Below are 18,291 nucleotides of genomic sequence, written 5' to 3'. Positions count from 1 at the left end.
AGCATTCTAATGGTTGCTTTGTAGCACTGCTGTTTTTGGTGTTGTTGGAGTGCTAAAGCCAGGTGACTCTCCTGCCAATATCACATCTCGGCTCTCATTTGGTGATGAAGCCAACCCGTTGTTAATAACAATAATCCTGAGATCTGCAGTCCTGGTAAGCAGCAGCTCACTCTGCCTCTCACACCTTACCCCCAGATCCGAGAGGCTCTCAGGAGCACTCGTATGGGGGGGGGGGACAACAGCACCATGTAGGCGGCCGCAGTGAAGTGGGAAATGTAGCAACGGCAGAGAGATGGAACCTCACCGAGACTGATTGTTATTTACGTACCGTAGCTCTTCCTGCTGAGCCGAGCCTGCATGCATGCACCTATGCCTGACACATGCACACACAGAATAGCTGTTTTTCTCACATCACCAATCCACTCACCTCTCAGTGTATCTATGGCAGGAAAGAGGACGATGAGGTCCAGACAATGAGCTTTTATATTGACGGTATATCTTGTGGAACTGGATGCTGTTCTACACGCTTTATTTTGAAATTGGTAATATTCACAAAAAGTATCTATTAAAAGGTGAATTCCATCATTTTTTTTCACATCAAGAGCAGTTTTCTCTCGGATCAGAACAGAACAGCTTGTAATTATGTTATCATGTGAAAAGCAGTTAAATATCTTGTAAAGAAAATCCGGTTTTCCCGCAATAACAAGTTAATGATTTCATTGACATGAGGAATTAAAAGGGTTGTTTCTTCCCTGTGCTGTTATCATCCTGTCATGCATATAATTAGCCTATTATTGACGTGCATCAGGCTGATTCATCGCTACTCCACTTAAAAGTAGCAGCGTGTGTTTTATTCTTGCTGAGCCTTCTCACCTTTGTAAAACTGAAAATTCAATGTTGATCTAATCTATCAACTGTAGCACCCCGGAGAACAAACCTCCTGTGCTTAGTCCCTGAATCAAACAGCCAGGTCGTCTTCACGGCTACCAAGCTGTCCGCACGTATCTCGTGATCACAAGAAGGAAAACGGGTTTATTTTTTTCTTGTAATATCTTGCTATGCTTGGGAACATCTCAGCGAGAGAGAGCGAGATCTGCCTTTTCTTTTAGTTCCACATAACAAGATGAATCAATCCGATAACAACAACAGCAAAAATAACTGCAAGCACAGCTTTTTTCTGCTTCTGTAGTTTTCTCATCCTATTAAGTCGTGCTCAGCTTGTGGCATCATCAATGACATCTTAGCTTGGGCTCGACTGCTGCACTTTTTAACGGAAACCTTGCTTTACAGTTTTAGTTTGGAGTTTGTTGCAAATCTTTTAGCTTTCAGTGGGATGTTTTTATTCACTTCCAATGTGGGAAAATCAAAATCTGCAAATAAGGAAGTACTGAACTCAGTGTTATAGAGATGCACGACTAAAAAACCAAGAATACCACTTTAATGGTTGATGTCAAAAATATAGAATGAGAACAGGTACACATATTTTATAATAATATTTATAGGTAGGTTGAGAACATTTTATAAAAGTTATTTTGGATCGATCTGTCTACTAAATGAGTGCAATGTCAGGATGTGAGTACAGCCAGACAGAACAATAAGGTTACCTCTCTCATGAATATACAAACACCTTTTACTACATCTTAGTTCTTTGTTACTAACAATCACGCTCTGATCAAAGCATCGGAAACAAAGGATGCAAAGGAGAGTTTACCAAACCATCACAGGGCCAACACAGAGAGACAAACACAATCACCCACACAACGGTCATCTGAGAATCACTAATTAACTTTACATGCATGTCTTTGGATCGTAAAAGGAATTGGGAAGAAATCGACACAGGTACAGAGAGAACATGCAAACTCCCCATTGACTGTTTTAACCAGTGTGCTTTTATTTTGAAAGAAAATTCAGTTCTGCTTTAAAACAGTTACTTTTCATTAATAAACTGTCTGCACAGTTAAGTATTAGTTTCTGTATTTTTGTGTGACCCACAGGGGGCTCTGTAGCTGACTTGTAGCTCTATGTAGCATAAATGCTGCAACAAGTGTGCACATAAAAAAAGAAACAACATCAAATTAATGCTGCATTGATTTACATCGGATCCTTCTGGCACTTAGAGCTAAGGCTGCTCAGCACAAAAATCGCCTTATCTCTCATCGTCCTGGATGACTACATTCAATTACTTGTCCTGACATCACATCAGCAGCTGCGTTGTTTTTCTTTCCTAATATCAGATGAGTGTGTCACCAAAGTCCTGTAAAAGTTTGCAGAAACATGAACGCTTTGACATCAACTTTATTTGCTGCGGCTCTGCCTTCCTTCATTGTCAGCCTCTGTTTTCTTTCTGCCTATTACTCTCTCACTCCATATCTTCATATCTCCATAGTCTTCATTAATCACAGCAAGCTCTGGAGCAAGCTTTGAAACAGAGCTGTAAAGAATAAGGAATCAAATATGCACAGAGAGCATGAGGGAGGATTTTTATATGACCAGGAGGAAACCTGGTTATGTCTGTCAGACACAGAATGGACTTTGGAGGTATTCAGGATTTTACACATGTACTTCTACTCCTGCTGCCCATTCAGCCTCTTGCTTTTGCAAACAGGAAGCAGTGGAGCAAGTAGGAATGCAAATAATTTAGTTTTTACCTTTCACTTTTTCCTATTTGATTTTTTCCCCCCTTACTTTCATGCAGGGGTTAGCTGTGCTGAATATTTCTTCAGCATAGTCATTCGTGTGTTTCGCCACAAGAGGGAGGTAGAGCAATTTGAATATCTGCAAGCTGGTATTCTGAAATGCTGTAATATGGCCAAATAGTTTAATGACAGTGGCAATCTGAACATAGTACAAACTGAGTAACAAAATATGATTAATGTGACTTTATAATGAAAAACAGTTTAAAAAATATATTTGTTGTGTGCTTTGCATCTATTTGTTTATAGACATATTCTATCTTCGCATTTCAGTTAAAAAAGGGGTGAAAATAACATTTGAAACTCGTCTTGTTTACCTCAGCTCGACAACAAAACCTCCAATTCTCACATCTTTCTTATTTCTCTCATTCTGTTAGCTTATCTCTGCTCAAGAACTCAAAACCTGCCAAAAACTTTTAATCGCACGTTAATCATAGCCATCATTTCTTGCCAAATAGAGCCGACGGTGGGTGAACGGTCCAAATATTGAGCTGAGTTTGATGCAAATGTCTTTTATTCAGTCCATACCTGAAGTAATCTGGGTAATTTTTTCCCCCGTGTCTGCTGGTTTCCGCCACAGCAAACCTTTCCCTTTAAGCTTATTTTTCATTTGGCTCAGGGTAATCATTATGTCATCAGGCCCCCAATAGCTGTCTAATGGCAGCGTTGCGGTTGCTCATTATTTGTGAAGTTAAATTGAACAAGCTTCAATCAGAGGAATGATGATAGGCTGAGGCTCCTTAATCTAGTTTGAAAAGGAAAATTAGAAAATTAAAATAATTTGTAGCAAGGTTCAATCGAAGCAATAACCGCCTGTAAGCGGTGTATATAAATCCCGAAAATCACAGGAAGGATCTAAAGCACTGTAGTGATATAAGTCGTCCGAAAGCCGTGTGTGTGTGTGGGGGGGGTGTTGTTGTTGCTGAGGTACCTTTCATTAGCTGAAGATGTCTTGGGAGATTGCTTGGGCTGTTATCTATGAAGTCTCTGAAAAAATTCTTCTAAATCACCGTCAAAACAACCAGAGCACACAGTGATCGTCAAGCAGTTTAGTCCATACATTGCAGAATGAAAGATATTTAATGTAGAATGATAACTTCTAAATATCTCAGAACATTGGATAATTTTGCTTTATTATTCATTTTATCATTTTAAAAATGCTTTTATTGAGTGAATCACCAGATATGTTGATGTGATTGTTCTGAATTGTATTAAAAGAGCATTTAGCTGTAAAGAAAAAGAAAGCAGAACCAATCTGGTTTGAAAAGATTAAACACCTTTACCACATGTTGCTCTAAAAATCCTATTTCCTGTTGTCCTTTCTCTCTTGCAGGGCTTTGAAGACCCCAAAGACAAGTGAGTAGTGACTCATTGTGCTTCTTGTTTTGTCCTTTGTCTGTGTGCCACCTTGGAGGACTTGTTCTTACTTTGCCTTAGGCGATAGGCAGTGATCCTGAAAATGAGCTGAAAGAGAAGAAGAAGCACTTTGAAACACAAATATGATTGTCACTAGTAGTCAGAATAAATGGCATAATAATAAGATGATGTGCAAGATCTTTGATTTTTATGAGAGTCACTGTCCAGGTAAAGGATCAGTTTAAATTAAAATGGGGTTGTTTTTTTTTCAATTCAGTTTTTTTTATAGAGTTCCAAATCATAACAGTCACCTCAAGGCATATTATATTGTAAGGTAAAGACCCTACAATAATACAGAGATAACCTTAACAATCAAACAATCCCCTATGCAAGTACTTGGTGACAGTTGGAAAGAAAAACTCCCTTTTAACAGGAAGAACCAGGCTCAGTTCAGTTTTCAACATGTTGGATGTTAAAAGTGAAAATTAGGGCAGTTTTGTATGGAAGAGGTAACGCAGGAGTCTGCATTTGAACTTTAACCCTTTATCATGCAGCTGTAGCTTGAATATGTGTTGTGTACACAGCTAAGATAACAAAAAAGTGTGCCAGTGTCCATCAATATATGAACTTATCAGAGCTTGGCGGTTGCAATCACAGCTTTAAGCATCATTGATCGATAAGTCATCTAATGTTTCTTGGAGGGCAGGTTAAATGTGTTCCAGGATTGCTTCTAGCAGATGAATGCTTGCAGTTGTTGTATAATCCACCTGCATGAGTGCTAGTGTCTAAATTCTGATTCTCTCCATGAGTCTTTTGCTGCTGGACAGAGTTTATGTTCTTAATGCGTTGCAGTATCAACTGTTTCATCCAGGATTTACCAAAAAAAGGCAGAGGAAGGGATATTTAACCCAAAGGCTCTCAGTGATCAAAGAGGAGCTGTCATTTATGGAGAAGCTGTCCTCCTCTTCTCCACCCAAACAGTTCTGTATCTGTGAGTTTGTTCTGAGCTGCAGCATCCAAGCCTCTGCCTCTGCCGCGGGCTACAGCACAGATCTTACTTCTTATGCAGACTGACAGGTTTTTAGAGTCGAGAGGAAGTACATGCTGGGTTTTTCGTCAACTGCTACTGCTACACTGGATACGATGTCACTGCTCAGTTTGGAAATCTGTTTCCATCTGTCTTAAAATCACTCAATGTAACATATGTTAAGACTTGACATCGCAGAGACAAAACAATCCTTTCTTTCTGATTTGTTGAGGCCTCAAATGCCACCGATTAGAGCTACAGTACAGCACTGAAACTGACAAGTGTTTAAAGACAAAACCTTTAAAGTTAGACATGTCTACACAAAATATTCCAATTAACTACTTAACAACTCCTAAAATTCTGCCTCCAATCACTCAAATTCTGGGTATTGTTAAATCCAAACACAGTATTCCAGACTAACCGTCAAATACATTTTATATGTAGGTGAATCTGCGTTTTGCAGATTCAGTGATTGTTTTTAGACAAATTGTCTCATCTGAGTGTTCAAGTTTGAGGGCTGCAGTGATCTTTCAGGTCAGAGATGTGAAAACTCTTCCTGACTTCTCAGTTTCTTCCATAGTTTTCACACTTAATGTTAATATTGGACAAAGATAACCCAAATAAATTTAAAAAAAATACAGTTTCTAAATGATAAGTTCAATTATTAAGGGAAAAAAGTTATCCAACTCTACCTGACAATATGTGAAAAAGCAGTTGCTGCTTAAACCCAATAACTGGTTGTGCCAGCCTTGGCAGCAAGAACTGCAATCACGCATTTGCAATAACTGGCAATGAGTCTTTCATACTGCTGGAGGAATTTTGACTCGCTCTTCTCTGCAGAATTATTTTAATTCAGCCAGGAGAGTTTGAGCATGATTGACCTGTTTAAGGTTATGCCAAAGCATCTCAATCAGATTTAAGTGCAGATTTTGACTGGGCCTAGGTTTATGCCGGCTGTAACGGGCCTCAAAGCCTCCAAGAAGTTCAAATTTTCTCTCATCAGTCCACAGAATCTTTTCCCAAAAGCCTTGGGGATCATCAAGACGATTTTTGGTAAACATGAGACGAGTCTTTGTTTCCATTTTGGTCAGCAGCTGTTTACTTCTTGGGACTCTCCCATGGGTGCCATTTTTGTCTTGTCTCTTTGTCATTGTGAATCATGAACTCTGACCTTTAGATGTTCTTAACATGGTGTTCTGGGTTCTTTAATGAGCTCTCGGATGAGTTGCCGATGTGCTCTTGGAGTAATTTTGGTAGGCTGGCCTCTCCTGGGAAGGTTCACCACTGTTTCCATTTTCTGCCTCTCACTGTGGTTCACTTGAGTCCCAAAGCCTTTGAAATAGCCTTGCAGTCATGGATGACAGTCACTTATCTGTTCTTGAGTTTCTTTAGACTGTGGCGTGATTGTGTTGCCATTTTTTAAGATCTCTGAGTCTGCTTCACTTTGTCAAACAGGGATTTCTTAATTCTTCAGGTCTTGTAGTAATCAGGGCTTAAATTGAATTGAACTCAACTTCCAAAAATATGTTATCTCTGATCATCAAACTAATTTGATGATCTATGCAAAACAAAACCCTAAGAAATGAGATCGCAGCACTGTGTATGATTTCCTATTTGCAGCTACACCTCAGGTTAACAGTTATAGTAAACTCCTGTTTAGTCAGTAGTTATAAAGAAAGTCTCTTGGCTTGATTTTCAGACAAGTTCTTTAAGAAAGCAGTGGATCAAAAAGTTTAGCTGCAGTAAAGCTAAACAGTCTTTGTTGACTCGGCGTGAGATGTAAATGTCAATCAGTCTCCTCTTGTTTTATTCAGGCATTTTATTTTCAGAAACACACAGGAAAACCTAAACCCAGAGGACGAGGTGGATGAGTTTCTGGGCCGGGCCATCGACGCGCGCAGCATCGACCGTCTGCGCTCGGAACACGTCAAGAAATTCCTGCTCACCTTCAGAGAGCCTGACCTGGAGAAAAAGGTTAGACACACACACACACGCGGACACACAAAGTCCGACTGCCAATATAGCAAAAGATAATTGGCCGTGACAAGCAATCTCTCTTTGTGCAAAAAGCGCTCTCTTTTTCGGTCCCTCGAGGAAGTCACTCAAAAGCAAAGTATAACACAGAAAGGGAGGAAGCAGGGGTTTAAATGGAGAAGAGAAACTGCTTCAGACAGTGAATGGCAGGCTGAGAAGAGGTTTGCAGCTGGGTTGTTATAAAAGGAATTTGGGAGGAAAAAGGGAAAAAGAGTTGAGTCCTGTTTTTGCTTCGTGTTGTGGTGAAAGCGAGATCAGAAGGAATTTTGGAGAGCCTCCGGTTCCATGTCTGTCAGACCACTTCTGCCTTTAGGCTCGTGTACAATCTTAAAATCCTGTTGATCCACAGTTTGATTTTGAGGCACAGCAATATCTCCAAGTTTGGGAAACAAGTTTCTCTTGGCCATACTCTAGTAAAATAAACTTTTTACAGGATAGCAGCTGAGTAGCCGCTGCACATGCCAGACACAGATCAGTTGGTAAGATTTCTTTAATTTTTAAGGATCGTAAGTAGTTTTTTGATATCGGGACATGGTTTTCTTTTCAGCTGTCAAACGCCAATAACCAATTTTTTTTCTTTTTTAAACTTCAACAAACATCACGAAACAATCTTTTCAGCTTTGAAATATCAATACTCACTTGAAAATCTCACCGTCTTTCAGGCATTGTTCTCACATCCGAAAGTCTAAGTCAGAATTAACTTCTGCATGAACAAATTATGCCTGTGCTCTGCAGGCTCGTGAGAATCAACTGTTCAAACTCTTGTCATATTTTTACATTTTGTTGTCTTTATTTTTCTAATTTTTTATTGACTAGTTCAAAGCTTGAGTATTTCAAGCTCTTGCTTTCTAATTTCAAATGGGATTTCAAAGCAGCCTCAAATCTTGACGGAGTTAAATGTCATCTGCGCTAAATGTCAGCCGTTCCCAGATTCTCCGAATGAAGAGGAAGTATTTAGAGAAATAAATAAATAAAAGTCGAGGCTTACACTAGTTAAACCCATGTCAAGTGTGAACTCCTCATTTTTGTGATTTATGTCTGACTCGAGTACAGCTCTGCTACAAGCGTCTGTGGCGTTGACGTACTCGTTCCAAAATACCCGGAGAGACATAATTAAGTCAGACTTTTCATACTTTTTTATCTTGTTGGTTGTTTTGTATGTTTTTTCCCCCTCATGCTGTCAGAGGGACAGAATGTAAGAAAAGTCCGTGTCAACTGCTGAACTGCTGTCTCCTTCCCCCCTGCAGTACTCCAAACAGGTGGACTCCAGGTTTGGGGCTTATGTGGCCTGCGCCTCCCTCGTCTTTCTCTTCATCTGCTTCATCCAGATTGTCATCGTGCCACCGTGAGTCAACACTTGGAAATAATACACAGACAGGACCGTGGAAGTTTGAGATTTACTTCACAACTTTGAAAAGTTTACTCTGATTACAGTTTAAACAACTGTAGCTCAAATGTATGAAATAAATAAGCGGTGCAGAGTACACAAAGTGAGTTTAAACGGCTACATGATTCGTATAAATGTTAAAATCAAAGAAACTTTTAGGACTATAACTTTGGAGAAAGAGCACTTCTTACCAAAGGTTTTTTTTAATATACATAAAAGATCATGTGTGTGTGTGTGGGGGGGGGAATCAATATTCCTTTTGGTCTAAATGCAGTTTTTAATTATGCAGCACAATTTTAATATTCATTGCAAATTATTTTGTGAACTTCATGGCCATGGGCGTTGGACCCCCGGGCATCTCCAAGGCCCAGTTTGAGAACTACTGCTTTACACAATCAAAATTGGGTAGGTCAACATTTGCCACTTTATTAGTTACACCTGTTCAGCTGCTTGTTAATGCAAATATCTCATCAGCCAATCAGCATTTAGGCATTTAGACACGGTCAAGACAACCTGCTGAACTTCAAAGAGGCATCAAATGGGGATAAAAGGTGACTTTGAATGTTGCTGGTCTGAGTATTTCAGAATCTGCTGATCTACTGGGATTTTCCCCACACAGCCATCTCTGGGTTTTACACAGGATGCTTTGAAAATAGAGAAATTATCCAGTGAGCCGAAGTTCTCTGGGAGAACTTGATGCCAGGGGTCAGAGGAGAATGGGCAGCTGATATTAAGGCTTAAATAACCAGTCATTAAAACCAAGAAGCATCCCTAAACTCACAGCACATTAAAACTAAAAGCAGATGGATTGTAAATTTAGAGACCACCGAAGAAGACTGGAAAAGTGCTTCCTGGTCTGATGAGTCTCAATTTCTGCTGGAACACCAAATTTGGTGTTAACGTGATCCGTGCTGTGCTGCATCATCAGTTCAGGCTGATAGTGATGAAGAATTAAGGCAGTCTGAATTCGAAAGGGGGTCCAACCTGGTGCTAGCAAGGTGCACCTAATAAAGTGGCCAATAGGTGTGTATATAAGAAGTTGCTCCAAGTTGAAACTAAATTACCTGGTCTTCCATATAGTACTCCCAAAATATAATCCCAAAAGCTGTCTTTAATAAGCAAATATAAGTATCTGCTTATATTTCATAAGCACTAATAAATGTGTTTTAATAAGTTGTTTAGAAACTATGTCTTTGTTAGTGGTCAGTGTGTGCGTTCAGGCTTCGGAGCCTTACAAACCTCGGCACCGCTTTAGTCTTTATGCAGTCTGCTCCAAGTTCTCTTCCAAATTCTTCAGCCTTTAGCCTTATAACAGGACTTATAAAGATGAATAGCTGAATAGACGAGTAATAAAAGATGATGAGTAATAAAAAAGAATATCAGATCAAAATCAGCATAATTGCACCCGAGCAGTGGCCAGATTTTAAAGCTCTGTCAGATTTCGTCTCAAAGCGAGCCCTCCTCTCTCTCTCTCTGCACTCAGAGGTTTCTCCCTGCCCATCTCTCAGTATTGATCTTCTTTAGCCTGCCTCTTTATTAACCTTTCTCCTCAGTACTTTCATCTCACCACTCCCCTCTTGTCTTTTAATCCTGTCCTTAAAGTCCCACATAGGCTGCCTCCTCACATCTCATGTCCCTTGTTATTTAATCTATTTTTATAATCGCTTCTACCCTCTTAATCTTAACGCTTCTTCTCTTTCCTTTCCGTGGTGTTATTCATTCCCATCACGCCCACGAGTAAGATGTTTACTTCCACAGTATTTACACTAACACAAGGTCGTAGACTATAAAGAGAAAGTGTTAACTTATCAGATGCCACACTGACTGTGAATTGCAGAGTAATAAATATTGCAGTAGATATATAATCACATCCAATCTCTTTGTTGTCTGCAGCTCCAGACTGATGATCGGCTTCTTCATCACCTGTCTCATTATCCTGACGGCTGTTATGTTCGTCTCAGCTGTGTACTGCTGTTTTGGGGTGAGAAGTCTCTGCTTGTAATAAATGACACAGAGAAACTCGGAGCTTTGCTCAGATTTGTTGCAGATATAAGGCATTCGGCAAAGTGATAACCAATACAAGCGATTATAGATGCTTTTATGAGAATGTTATCCCGTAAGATAGCTGCCTTGTTTCAGTTCAGTTCAGCGTAAGACATCGTTCAGACAAATCTAAATGTTTTATCGGGCTGTGGTTTGGATGCTGTACTTGTTATGAATTGTGGTCAGAGAATCCTTCATCTAGAAAATGAAAGATATTCTCCTCAAAGGAAGTTCTTTTTGATCAGAGTCTGTTACATTTTTACAAGTCTCTTGGTGCGTATCTATTATATGAATTAAAAATTGTTAAGTTTCCCTCGTGTTTATGTGAGTCTTTGAGAAAAGCTGCTCCATCTCATATTTACTTTATCTGACATATTTCAGGATACGTTTCATGTTTCCGTAGTTTGTCTGTATTCTTGCACAAGAATATTCACAGGAGGGAGCCTTTGTTCAACTTTGTTCTATAAAACTTTATGCATATTAGCCTAAGGTTACTAGACTATAAACTTCAACAGCAACAACAGAAACTGTCAGCAGTCTCTGCTGTCAATTTGATCAATATTTAAAGGTGCAATTATTGTTTTTTGAGTTCCAAAAATTATTGTACTCATAAATATATATTAATTGTTGGGTAATTACATCCAATATGTCATTCCAACAAACTGATGCATTCTCATAAACTTAGAATTAGTCCATTAAAATAAATAGGAGCAGGCTCCAATTTGTGGAAGCTGCCATGTTGCCTCGCTATCTTTAACACAGTTGTCGAAACGGACATCGCAGTTCTGCCCAATCAGGTTTTATTTATGCGGCTAGAGACCAGCCACATACAAAGTTTGCCAAAGGCGGGGAAAAGAGAAGTCACAGGAATTCATGTAGAGGCAAATGTTAATTCATACCTACACCTTCAGGCTCAAGATATGAAGGCTCATGCTTACAGTATGTGAAGGTGAACATGAAGGAAAGAGACAGCACGACCGACATCTTAAGAAAACATCATCCTCTACCTCCTAACTGCTAGCCTCATCCCCTGAACTGAATTCAGGGCTCTAACTCATGACTGTCGCACTTACTTGTTGTCAGCAGATTAAACATGCAATCCTCTCATCTACACACAGCTGACAATGAGCCGGCTGAACAACAGCTGGTTTTGAGCTAACATTATACAAGCTAATGTTCGGCTTGAGTGTCCTAAAAATCCCACTTTCCCTCTCGTGACAGCCTGATTACAATCACACATTGTATCAGAGTTTATTCACTAAGTATCAAAGTCCAACCATGTTTGATACACTTCACTGACGATGGCTAACAGCAGCTAACATAGGCTAACGGAAGCTAACAGATGCTAACAGCAGTGTTTACCTACAGAAAAGTTCAGGACGTCCTTAAAAACTCGCAGTCGACTGCAATCTATTTACATCTAGTGGTGCAGTTTTACACGCTGTACCTTTAACAAAAGACTGAAGATATTTCACATGGTTATCCTAGTCAAATGTTATGGAGTTTTCATTTTTAAATAACAGCTAACACAGCATTTTTTAAAAATTGCATTTCATAGGATAACTTAAGGAATAGTATTTTAGTAAAATATTATTAATCTCCCAATGTTTAGGTAGCCGTTTCTTCCCTCTGTTCTCGGTTTTGATCTGTTTGTGTGGACTTTAGCAAAGAACAGATTGTGCTTTAACAGAAGCAGCTGATGTTCTTTTTGCTCTACGTCTTCAGCTGTGTATTTGGTGCCTGTTCAGTAAACACAGGGGTACTGTGCTGTAATAAAGACAGTTACAGAATAGCATGCAGCTCAGTTGATTACTTTGTTACGCTGCCTCTAATGTAATTATCTGGTACATTCTTCTGGAGTTAATAAGTTTGCGAATTTTCAAAATCGCTTCCACAAGTTTCTATAAAGTGGGCCTTGTCAAATAAGATTTGCAGTGAGACCGTAAATCCTTTTGTCGATCAGTTTTCTTTCTGCTGTTGATGACTCATAAGAAACGGGAAAGGTTTGAGAAGAGAAAAATAGAGCTGCTGCTTGAAGGTTTTCATAACGGTGAGTCATGGCTCTTTTTTAAAAAACAAAATATAAAAAAAGCAGAGCCTCTTTTTTACACAGAGCTGTAAAAGCATGGTCAAACTGGAAACCAGTGACTGAAAAATGAAGTCAGTTAATTCAATTAAAACTGAATATTAATTGTTGGAATTCTTCTGTCCTCCAGATCTTCCCAGTGCCTCTGCAGACACTCTCTAAGAGAATAGTTCAGTCTAGACTAAACAGCACCTTGGTTGGTGTTTTCACCATCATCATCGTCTTTCTTTCTGCTTTCGTCAACATTGTAAGTTTTCATTAACAGGATTCCCAAATTCCCATTTTCTTGTCATGGGTGAATGTTTCAAGCCGCAGAGGTTTTTAACTATGATGCTTTCGAGTGTCTGGATTAAAAAGTCTCTCAATAATTTTGACCCTTTTTAGTTCACCTGCAGCAGCCATGACCTGTGGAGTTGTATCAAAGCACAGCACAACATCAGCCTGGACAGCGTCAATGCCTGCCATGCTTACTTCCTCAACTACAGCCTGGACACACAACACAGCCCCTGTGGACATGATGGCCTCATCTGCAGCTTTCCTGAGGTACAGATGCCTTGTTCTATCTATGGCCTATCTGTTTCATTTATGAGATTATTTCATCAACAAATTTAGAGCCATCCTTTTAAAGTATGACACAACAAACAAAAAAAGAAGATTCGAGTTTGCAGAGGACTGAGGAAAGATGATTTGTCTAAAAAAGTACAGCCAAAAGATAACCTTTCAAAAAATGCCGGCTGAAGTTTAAATACTAAAATCTGCTGGTCAACTCACTAAAGTACATTACATCAGGCCTTAATAGATCAATTAAGTTCCTTCCATCCCACCATCCATCCCTCTTTCCATTCTTCCTTCCATTGCCACTATCTGAGGCCAGGTCATGGGGGCAGTAAAGAAGCCCGAACCTGCCTTTCCCCAGCCACTTTCTCCAGCTCATCTGAAGAAACACCAAGGTGGTTCCAGGCTAGCTGAGATACATAATCTCTCCAGTGAGTCCTAGGTCTACCCATAAGACCTCTTCCCAGTAGGACATGCCTGGATTTCCTCGCCCAAGAAGTCCCCAAAGGGTTCTCCTGAATCACTGAACTCCTCACTCCCTCTCTCAGGCAGGGGCCAGCTGCCCTTTGGAGAAAGCTCACTTGTGCTGCTTGTGTGTGTCTCTTTGGCTCACTACCCAGAGATTGTGAACATCAGTGACATAGATGACCCGTAAATCAACAGCTCCGCTTTTATGCACAGCTCTCCCTTCACCACAAATGACTGGTACAGTGACATGGCCCCAGCCCATGTATCAATCTCTTGCTGCACTCATTTGTAAACAAGACCCCAAATTCCTCTATATTTAGGCAGCAATTCCTCCCTTACCCAGAGTGGACCCTCCACTCTTTTCCAGCTGAATACCATGGGCATAACATAACATAAATAGTCATCATAAGGTGCTTTATATTGTAATGTAAAAACCCTATAATATTACAGAGCAAACCTCATTGATCCAATAATCCGTACGAGCAAACACAGCACGGAGAACATGACTGTGGCTTAGGTAGGTCAGCCATCTGTTGCAGCTGGTTGGGCAGTGAGGTGAAACAGAAGAGAGAAAGAAGAGACCGGGGCTGATGGATAACCTGCAGGCTGTCCGCATAAGTGCAAATTAATGTTATTAATCCTAAACGGAACAACAGCCAATGGCACGAGTCCAGGACTTAAATAAGACACAAATACGACTCAGGTGCTGCTGCCAAGTTTGCCACATAGGGATAAAATGTGGGCAGAATCTCATTCATACAACACTTTTCAACCAGGTGTTGCAACTCAAGGTGATGCACAACAATATTAAAACTGCAAGCAATAAAAAAAGCAACGATAAAACACAAGCAATAAAAACATAGAAATGCATGTGCTTAGACAAGTTATGTACTTTATAGAACATTAATGAGCATTATAACATCTAATCATTGCTTTCTGCTGTGACGAATGGTGTAATGAAATCACCTTGTATACCATCATTCCAAAATGCTGTGTGTTTAACACTGTTAGAGCAAACACATGGTTAAAATTTGTCTTTGGCTGCAAAGTACTGCATTGCTTTTTGAACAGCACACACACATACACACACGTAACTGTAAGATTTCAATGTGAGACTTCTGACATGAAACGAAATTTTGGGAGCAGAACAAATGGGTGCTAAGTGGGGGTAATTGCAGCTGTAAATGTTAACATTTGGTGTGCACACTCGCGCTCAAATTAGAAGTTAAGCAGTGAAAATGTGGGTTAATCGTGTGTTTTATAACTCATCCAGATGCGGCTTGTTCAGTCAGAACTGTTGCAGCATATAAAGCCTGGCCACTAAACAATAGTCTCTTTGCATTTTCTCCCTCAGTACTTCTCGTCCTGCGTGCTGCTGAGCCTGCTGGCCTGTTCCGTCTTCCTGCAGGTCAGCAGCATCGGTAAGCTCTTCCTCATGCTCTTTATCGAACTGCTTTACCTTCTCATCATGGAGGTGCCCAAAGTGAGCCTCTTTGACAACCAGGACCTGCTGGTCATGGCTAATGCCATCAACAACACGTGAGTCTCTTTATTACAGCTGTGTGTGTATCTATGTGTCATTTCATGCCTGTAATGATTAAAGCTTTGAAGGTGTGCAGATGTTCTAAGTGCTCACCGGCTCTTCTCTGTTCCTCCCTCACAGTGAGCCCATGAATGGAACAAGGTGAGACTGATGGCGGGACCCAAAGCGGTCTCTGTCATCTGTTTACGCTAACAGCATCATTATCACTCCACTGGCACAAATGGAACTATAATGACCTGCTGGCAACAGATGCTAACGCTAATTAGCCAAGATTTAGAGGGCAGCTTGTTTTTGTGTTTTATGTTATTTTCCTGCAGAGTACATCTTTAACTCTGTGTAATACCTGCATATATCAGTGATTGTGGTAGCTGGGTAACTCGCCATAAAATCGATCTGTAATACTAATATGTGTATGTGCTGACCTCCAGGTGTGGAGTAGACAAGGTGCCTCTAAAGATCATGACTCCAGTGGTGATCACAGTCTTCGTCCTTGCCCTGTACCTTCACGCCCAGCAGGTGGAGTCAACAGCAAGGCTTGACTTCCTGTGGAAACTGCAGGTTAGTGTGTGTGTCTGTGTGTGTGTTGGTGTGAGAGAGCAAGAGTAAACAAAACCTATAGCATTGCTGCCCCTTTCCCTTGCCTAGTTATGATTCCATTGGCCTCTGAGTGCTTAAAAAGTGTTTTTGGTTTTTTTTCCTCCTGGTATCCGTGTTAAGTGTCATTATGTGACTTTGTAGATACGTATTTGGTGTGCTTTTTAGCATAAATTTGCATTTTTATGAAGGGAATCACTGTTATTATTTTGTGCTAAGAAATTCATTTCATGCAAAAACATGTTGGGATTGAAAGAAAATAAACACAGCTAATATGCCAACAAGCCCAACTGCCACTTGATGCAGAATGTTATGATTTAAATGAGCTGCAGTGGGTTTAAAATGTGGCATTTAACAGCTGATTTAGTTGATTTAGACTTTGTCAGGAGGAAATGGATTTCCATTTATTTCCTTTAAGTGAAAAGGTTTGGTGATTTGAGAAGTGATGAGGCTAGGCAGTACCTGAATATCGTCATCAGCATGACGGGGAAAATATTCATATTTAAACAGGCATGGACACAACAGTTGTACATAGATCTGTTGGAAATGCAAATGATGTCTCACTGTGTTCCTTTAAAGGATGATAATAGGAATAAACAACAAATTCACTTTAAATGTGGGTCGGACATCCTGTCAAGGTGAAGGCTGGTATCAGAAGCCAATGAGAACAATTAAGTGCTGTAATTTTAAAGCTTTGTAGAAATGACCAATAGGAAGAGTCCCACCACTCTCTACAGTATATTGCAGTTGAGTTGACTTCTGGACTTTAGCTGGGCCATTGCAACACTTTCTTTTCTTTTTCAGCCATTCTGTTGTAGATATATTGCCGTTTTGTGGATCATCATCTGTTGTAACTTTGGCCAAGCTGTAGTTGTTGGACAAATGGACTCACATTTGACTCTCCAATACTTTAGCGTACAGAGGAGTTCATGGTCGATCCAGGTCCTGTGGATGCAAAAGAAGCCCAATTAACACCACCGCTACCATGCTTGGTAGCTGAAATGAGGTGGCGATGTGCATTTTGGTCAGATGCAGCCTTGCAAACCTAGACTGTGCTCCCATGTAGACACATACAGGGTGAACAAGTGCTCAACATGAGATATTTCTGATCATAATATTATTCATCTAACTGTAAATCTGAATAACAGGTTGAAAAATACACCATGGAGACTTAACATTAGTGTTAAAATATTGAACTGGCTATGAAAGAAATCAAAAATGAAATTAGGGACTCTAATGGATAATAAGAATAGTCAAGTAGATTTCTTGGATACTCTGGGAAGACTGTAGCATTGTGTTAACACACACCTGACTGCTCAGGACCAACAAACTGCCAAAACTTCTGCTTTCATAGAGGTGTTCACACTTGCTGACAATGATTGATGATCTTAATCTCAGTAATCAAGTGTGTTTTATTGGCTTGGTAAGATTGGTTACACTCGTAATTGTAAGCATGTACTTAGGTGTATCTAGATTAGTATAAAACGTGACTCTGAAAAGTTTGCATCCTCTATCATGAATCATTGCTTCACCAGTAAGCACTGAAGTAGTTTACCTAATTCTGTTGGTAAGAAACTTTTTGGTCTTATTTGAGAAAGTACAAACATTTCGGAGGTTGTGTGTGTCTATATGTGTGTCTGTATGTGTGTGTGTGTGCGTATAATAACCAAATAATATTCAGTACAGTATCAATTTGACAATAAGAACATTCCTTAAGGGATGTTCGTGGCTTCTTTGACATTTTTTGAAGGTTGTGAAGCAGGCTGTTCTCCTTGTAGTTGCTAATCCAGTCAAGTGGATAAAAAACTTATTTAAAAAAGCTGCTGGAGGGCTCTCTATTTTCCAGCTCACTGCTGTCACCAATGGTTAGTAAAAAACAAGGCTGTGAGTCTCAAGCTCCATTTGCAGTTTTGTGAGGCTGAGATACCAAAACAAAGTAAAGAAAACTGCATTTAGTGATAGGTAAAAGGATTTTTTCCTGATCCTTCTTTAAAAAATAACAACTTAGTGGTAATTAGCATGTCAGGATATATTACTGAATGCTGCTGGTGGAGCGAGATAGTATGTTAGGGGGCCACCAAATTCATTAGCATTCATCTTCTTGGCATCTTCAATATTTGTGCCAAATGTCATAAAAAATCCATCCAGTTGTAAATGAAGTATTAATCTTTAATCCTCTTCTCTAACTCATCACAAGGCCACAGAGGAAAAGGAGGAGATGGAGGAATTGCAGGCCTACAACCGCCGTCTGCTCCACAACATCCTTCCCAAAGACGTGGCTGCTCACTTCCTGCAGCGGGAACGTCGGAACGATGAGCTCTACTACCAGTCGTGCGAGTGTGTTGCAGTTATGTTTGCCTCTATTAGTAACTTTTCCGAGTTCTACGTAGAGTTGGAGGCCAACAACGAGGGAGTGGAGTGCCTGCGACTGCTTAATGAAATCATCGCCGACTTTGATGAGGTAAGATCTGAACTATTCCAGTTGGAAGCTGTCTGGGTATATGA

At 40.0% G+C, this 18,291-nt stretch overlaps 1 protein-coding gene across 2 annotated transcripts in view; it reads left to right on the top strand.

The window, feature by feature from the left end:
• Nucleotides 1-18,291, top strand: part of adcy5 (adenylate cyclase 5) — an 89,356-nt gene that overhangs the window by 67,785 nt on the left and 3,280 nt on the right. The window contains exons 9-18 of one of the 2 annotated variants that reach the window (XM_031732914.2): nucleotides 4,027-4,049; nucleotides 6,891-7,050; nucleotides 8,358-8,455; nucleotides 10,391-10,478; nucleotides 12,757-12,873; nucleotides 13,011-13,169; nucleotides 15,004-15,188; nucleotides 15,313-15,333; nucleotides 15,621-15,750; nucleotides 17,984-18,247. In XM_031732914.2, the coding sequence (XP_031588774.2) occupies nucleotides 4,027-4,049; nucleotides 6,891-7,050; nucleotides 8,358-8,455; nucleotides 10,391-10,478; nucleotides 12,757-12,873; nucleotides 13,011-13,169; nucleotides 15,004-15,188; nucleotides 15,313-15,333; nucleotides 15,621-15,750; nucleotides 17,984-18,247 (1,245 nt within the window). The remainder of the gene's footprint in view (nucleotides 1-4,026; nucleotides 4,050-6,890; nucleotides 7,051-8,357; nucleotides 8,456-10,390; nucleotides 10,479-12,756; nucleotides 12,874-13,010; nucleotides 13,170-15,003; nucleotides 15,189-15,312; nucleotides 15,334-15,620; nucleotides 15,751-17,983; nucleotides 18,248-18,291) is intronic. The other variant, XM_031732913.2, reaches the window with a different exon arrangement.

Source organism: Oreochromis aureus, linkage group 16 (genome assembly GCF_013358895.1).
Source record: "Oreochromis aureus strain Israel breed Guangdong linkage group 16, ZZ_aureus, whole genome shotgun sequence".
NCBI lineage: Eukaryota > Metazoa > Chordata > Actinopteri > Cichliformes > Cichlidae > Oreochromis > Oreochromis aureus.
The sequence above is the reverse complement of the archived record's forward strand: the minus strand, read 5'-3'. Positions and strand labels throughout refer to the sequence as shown.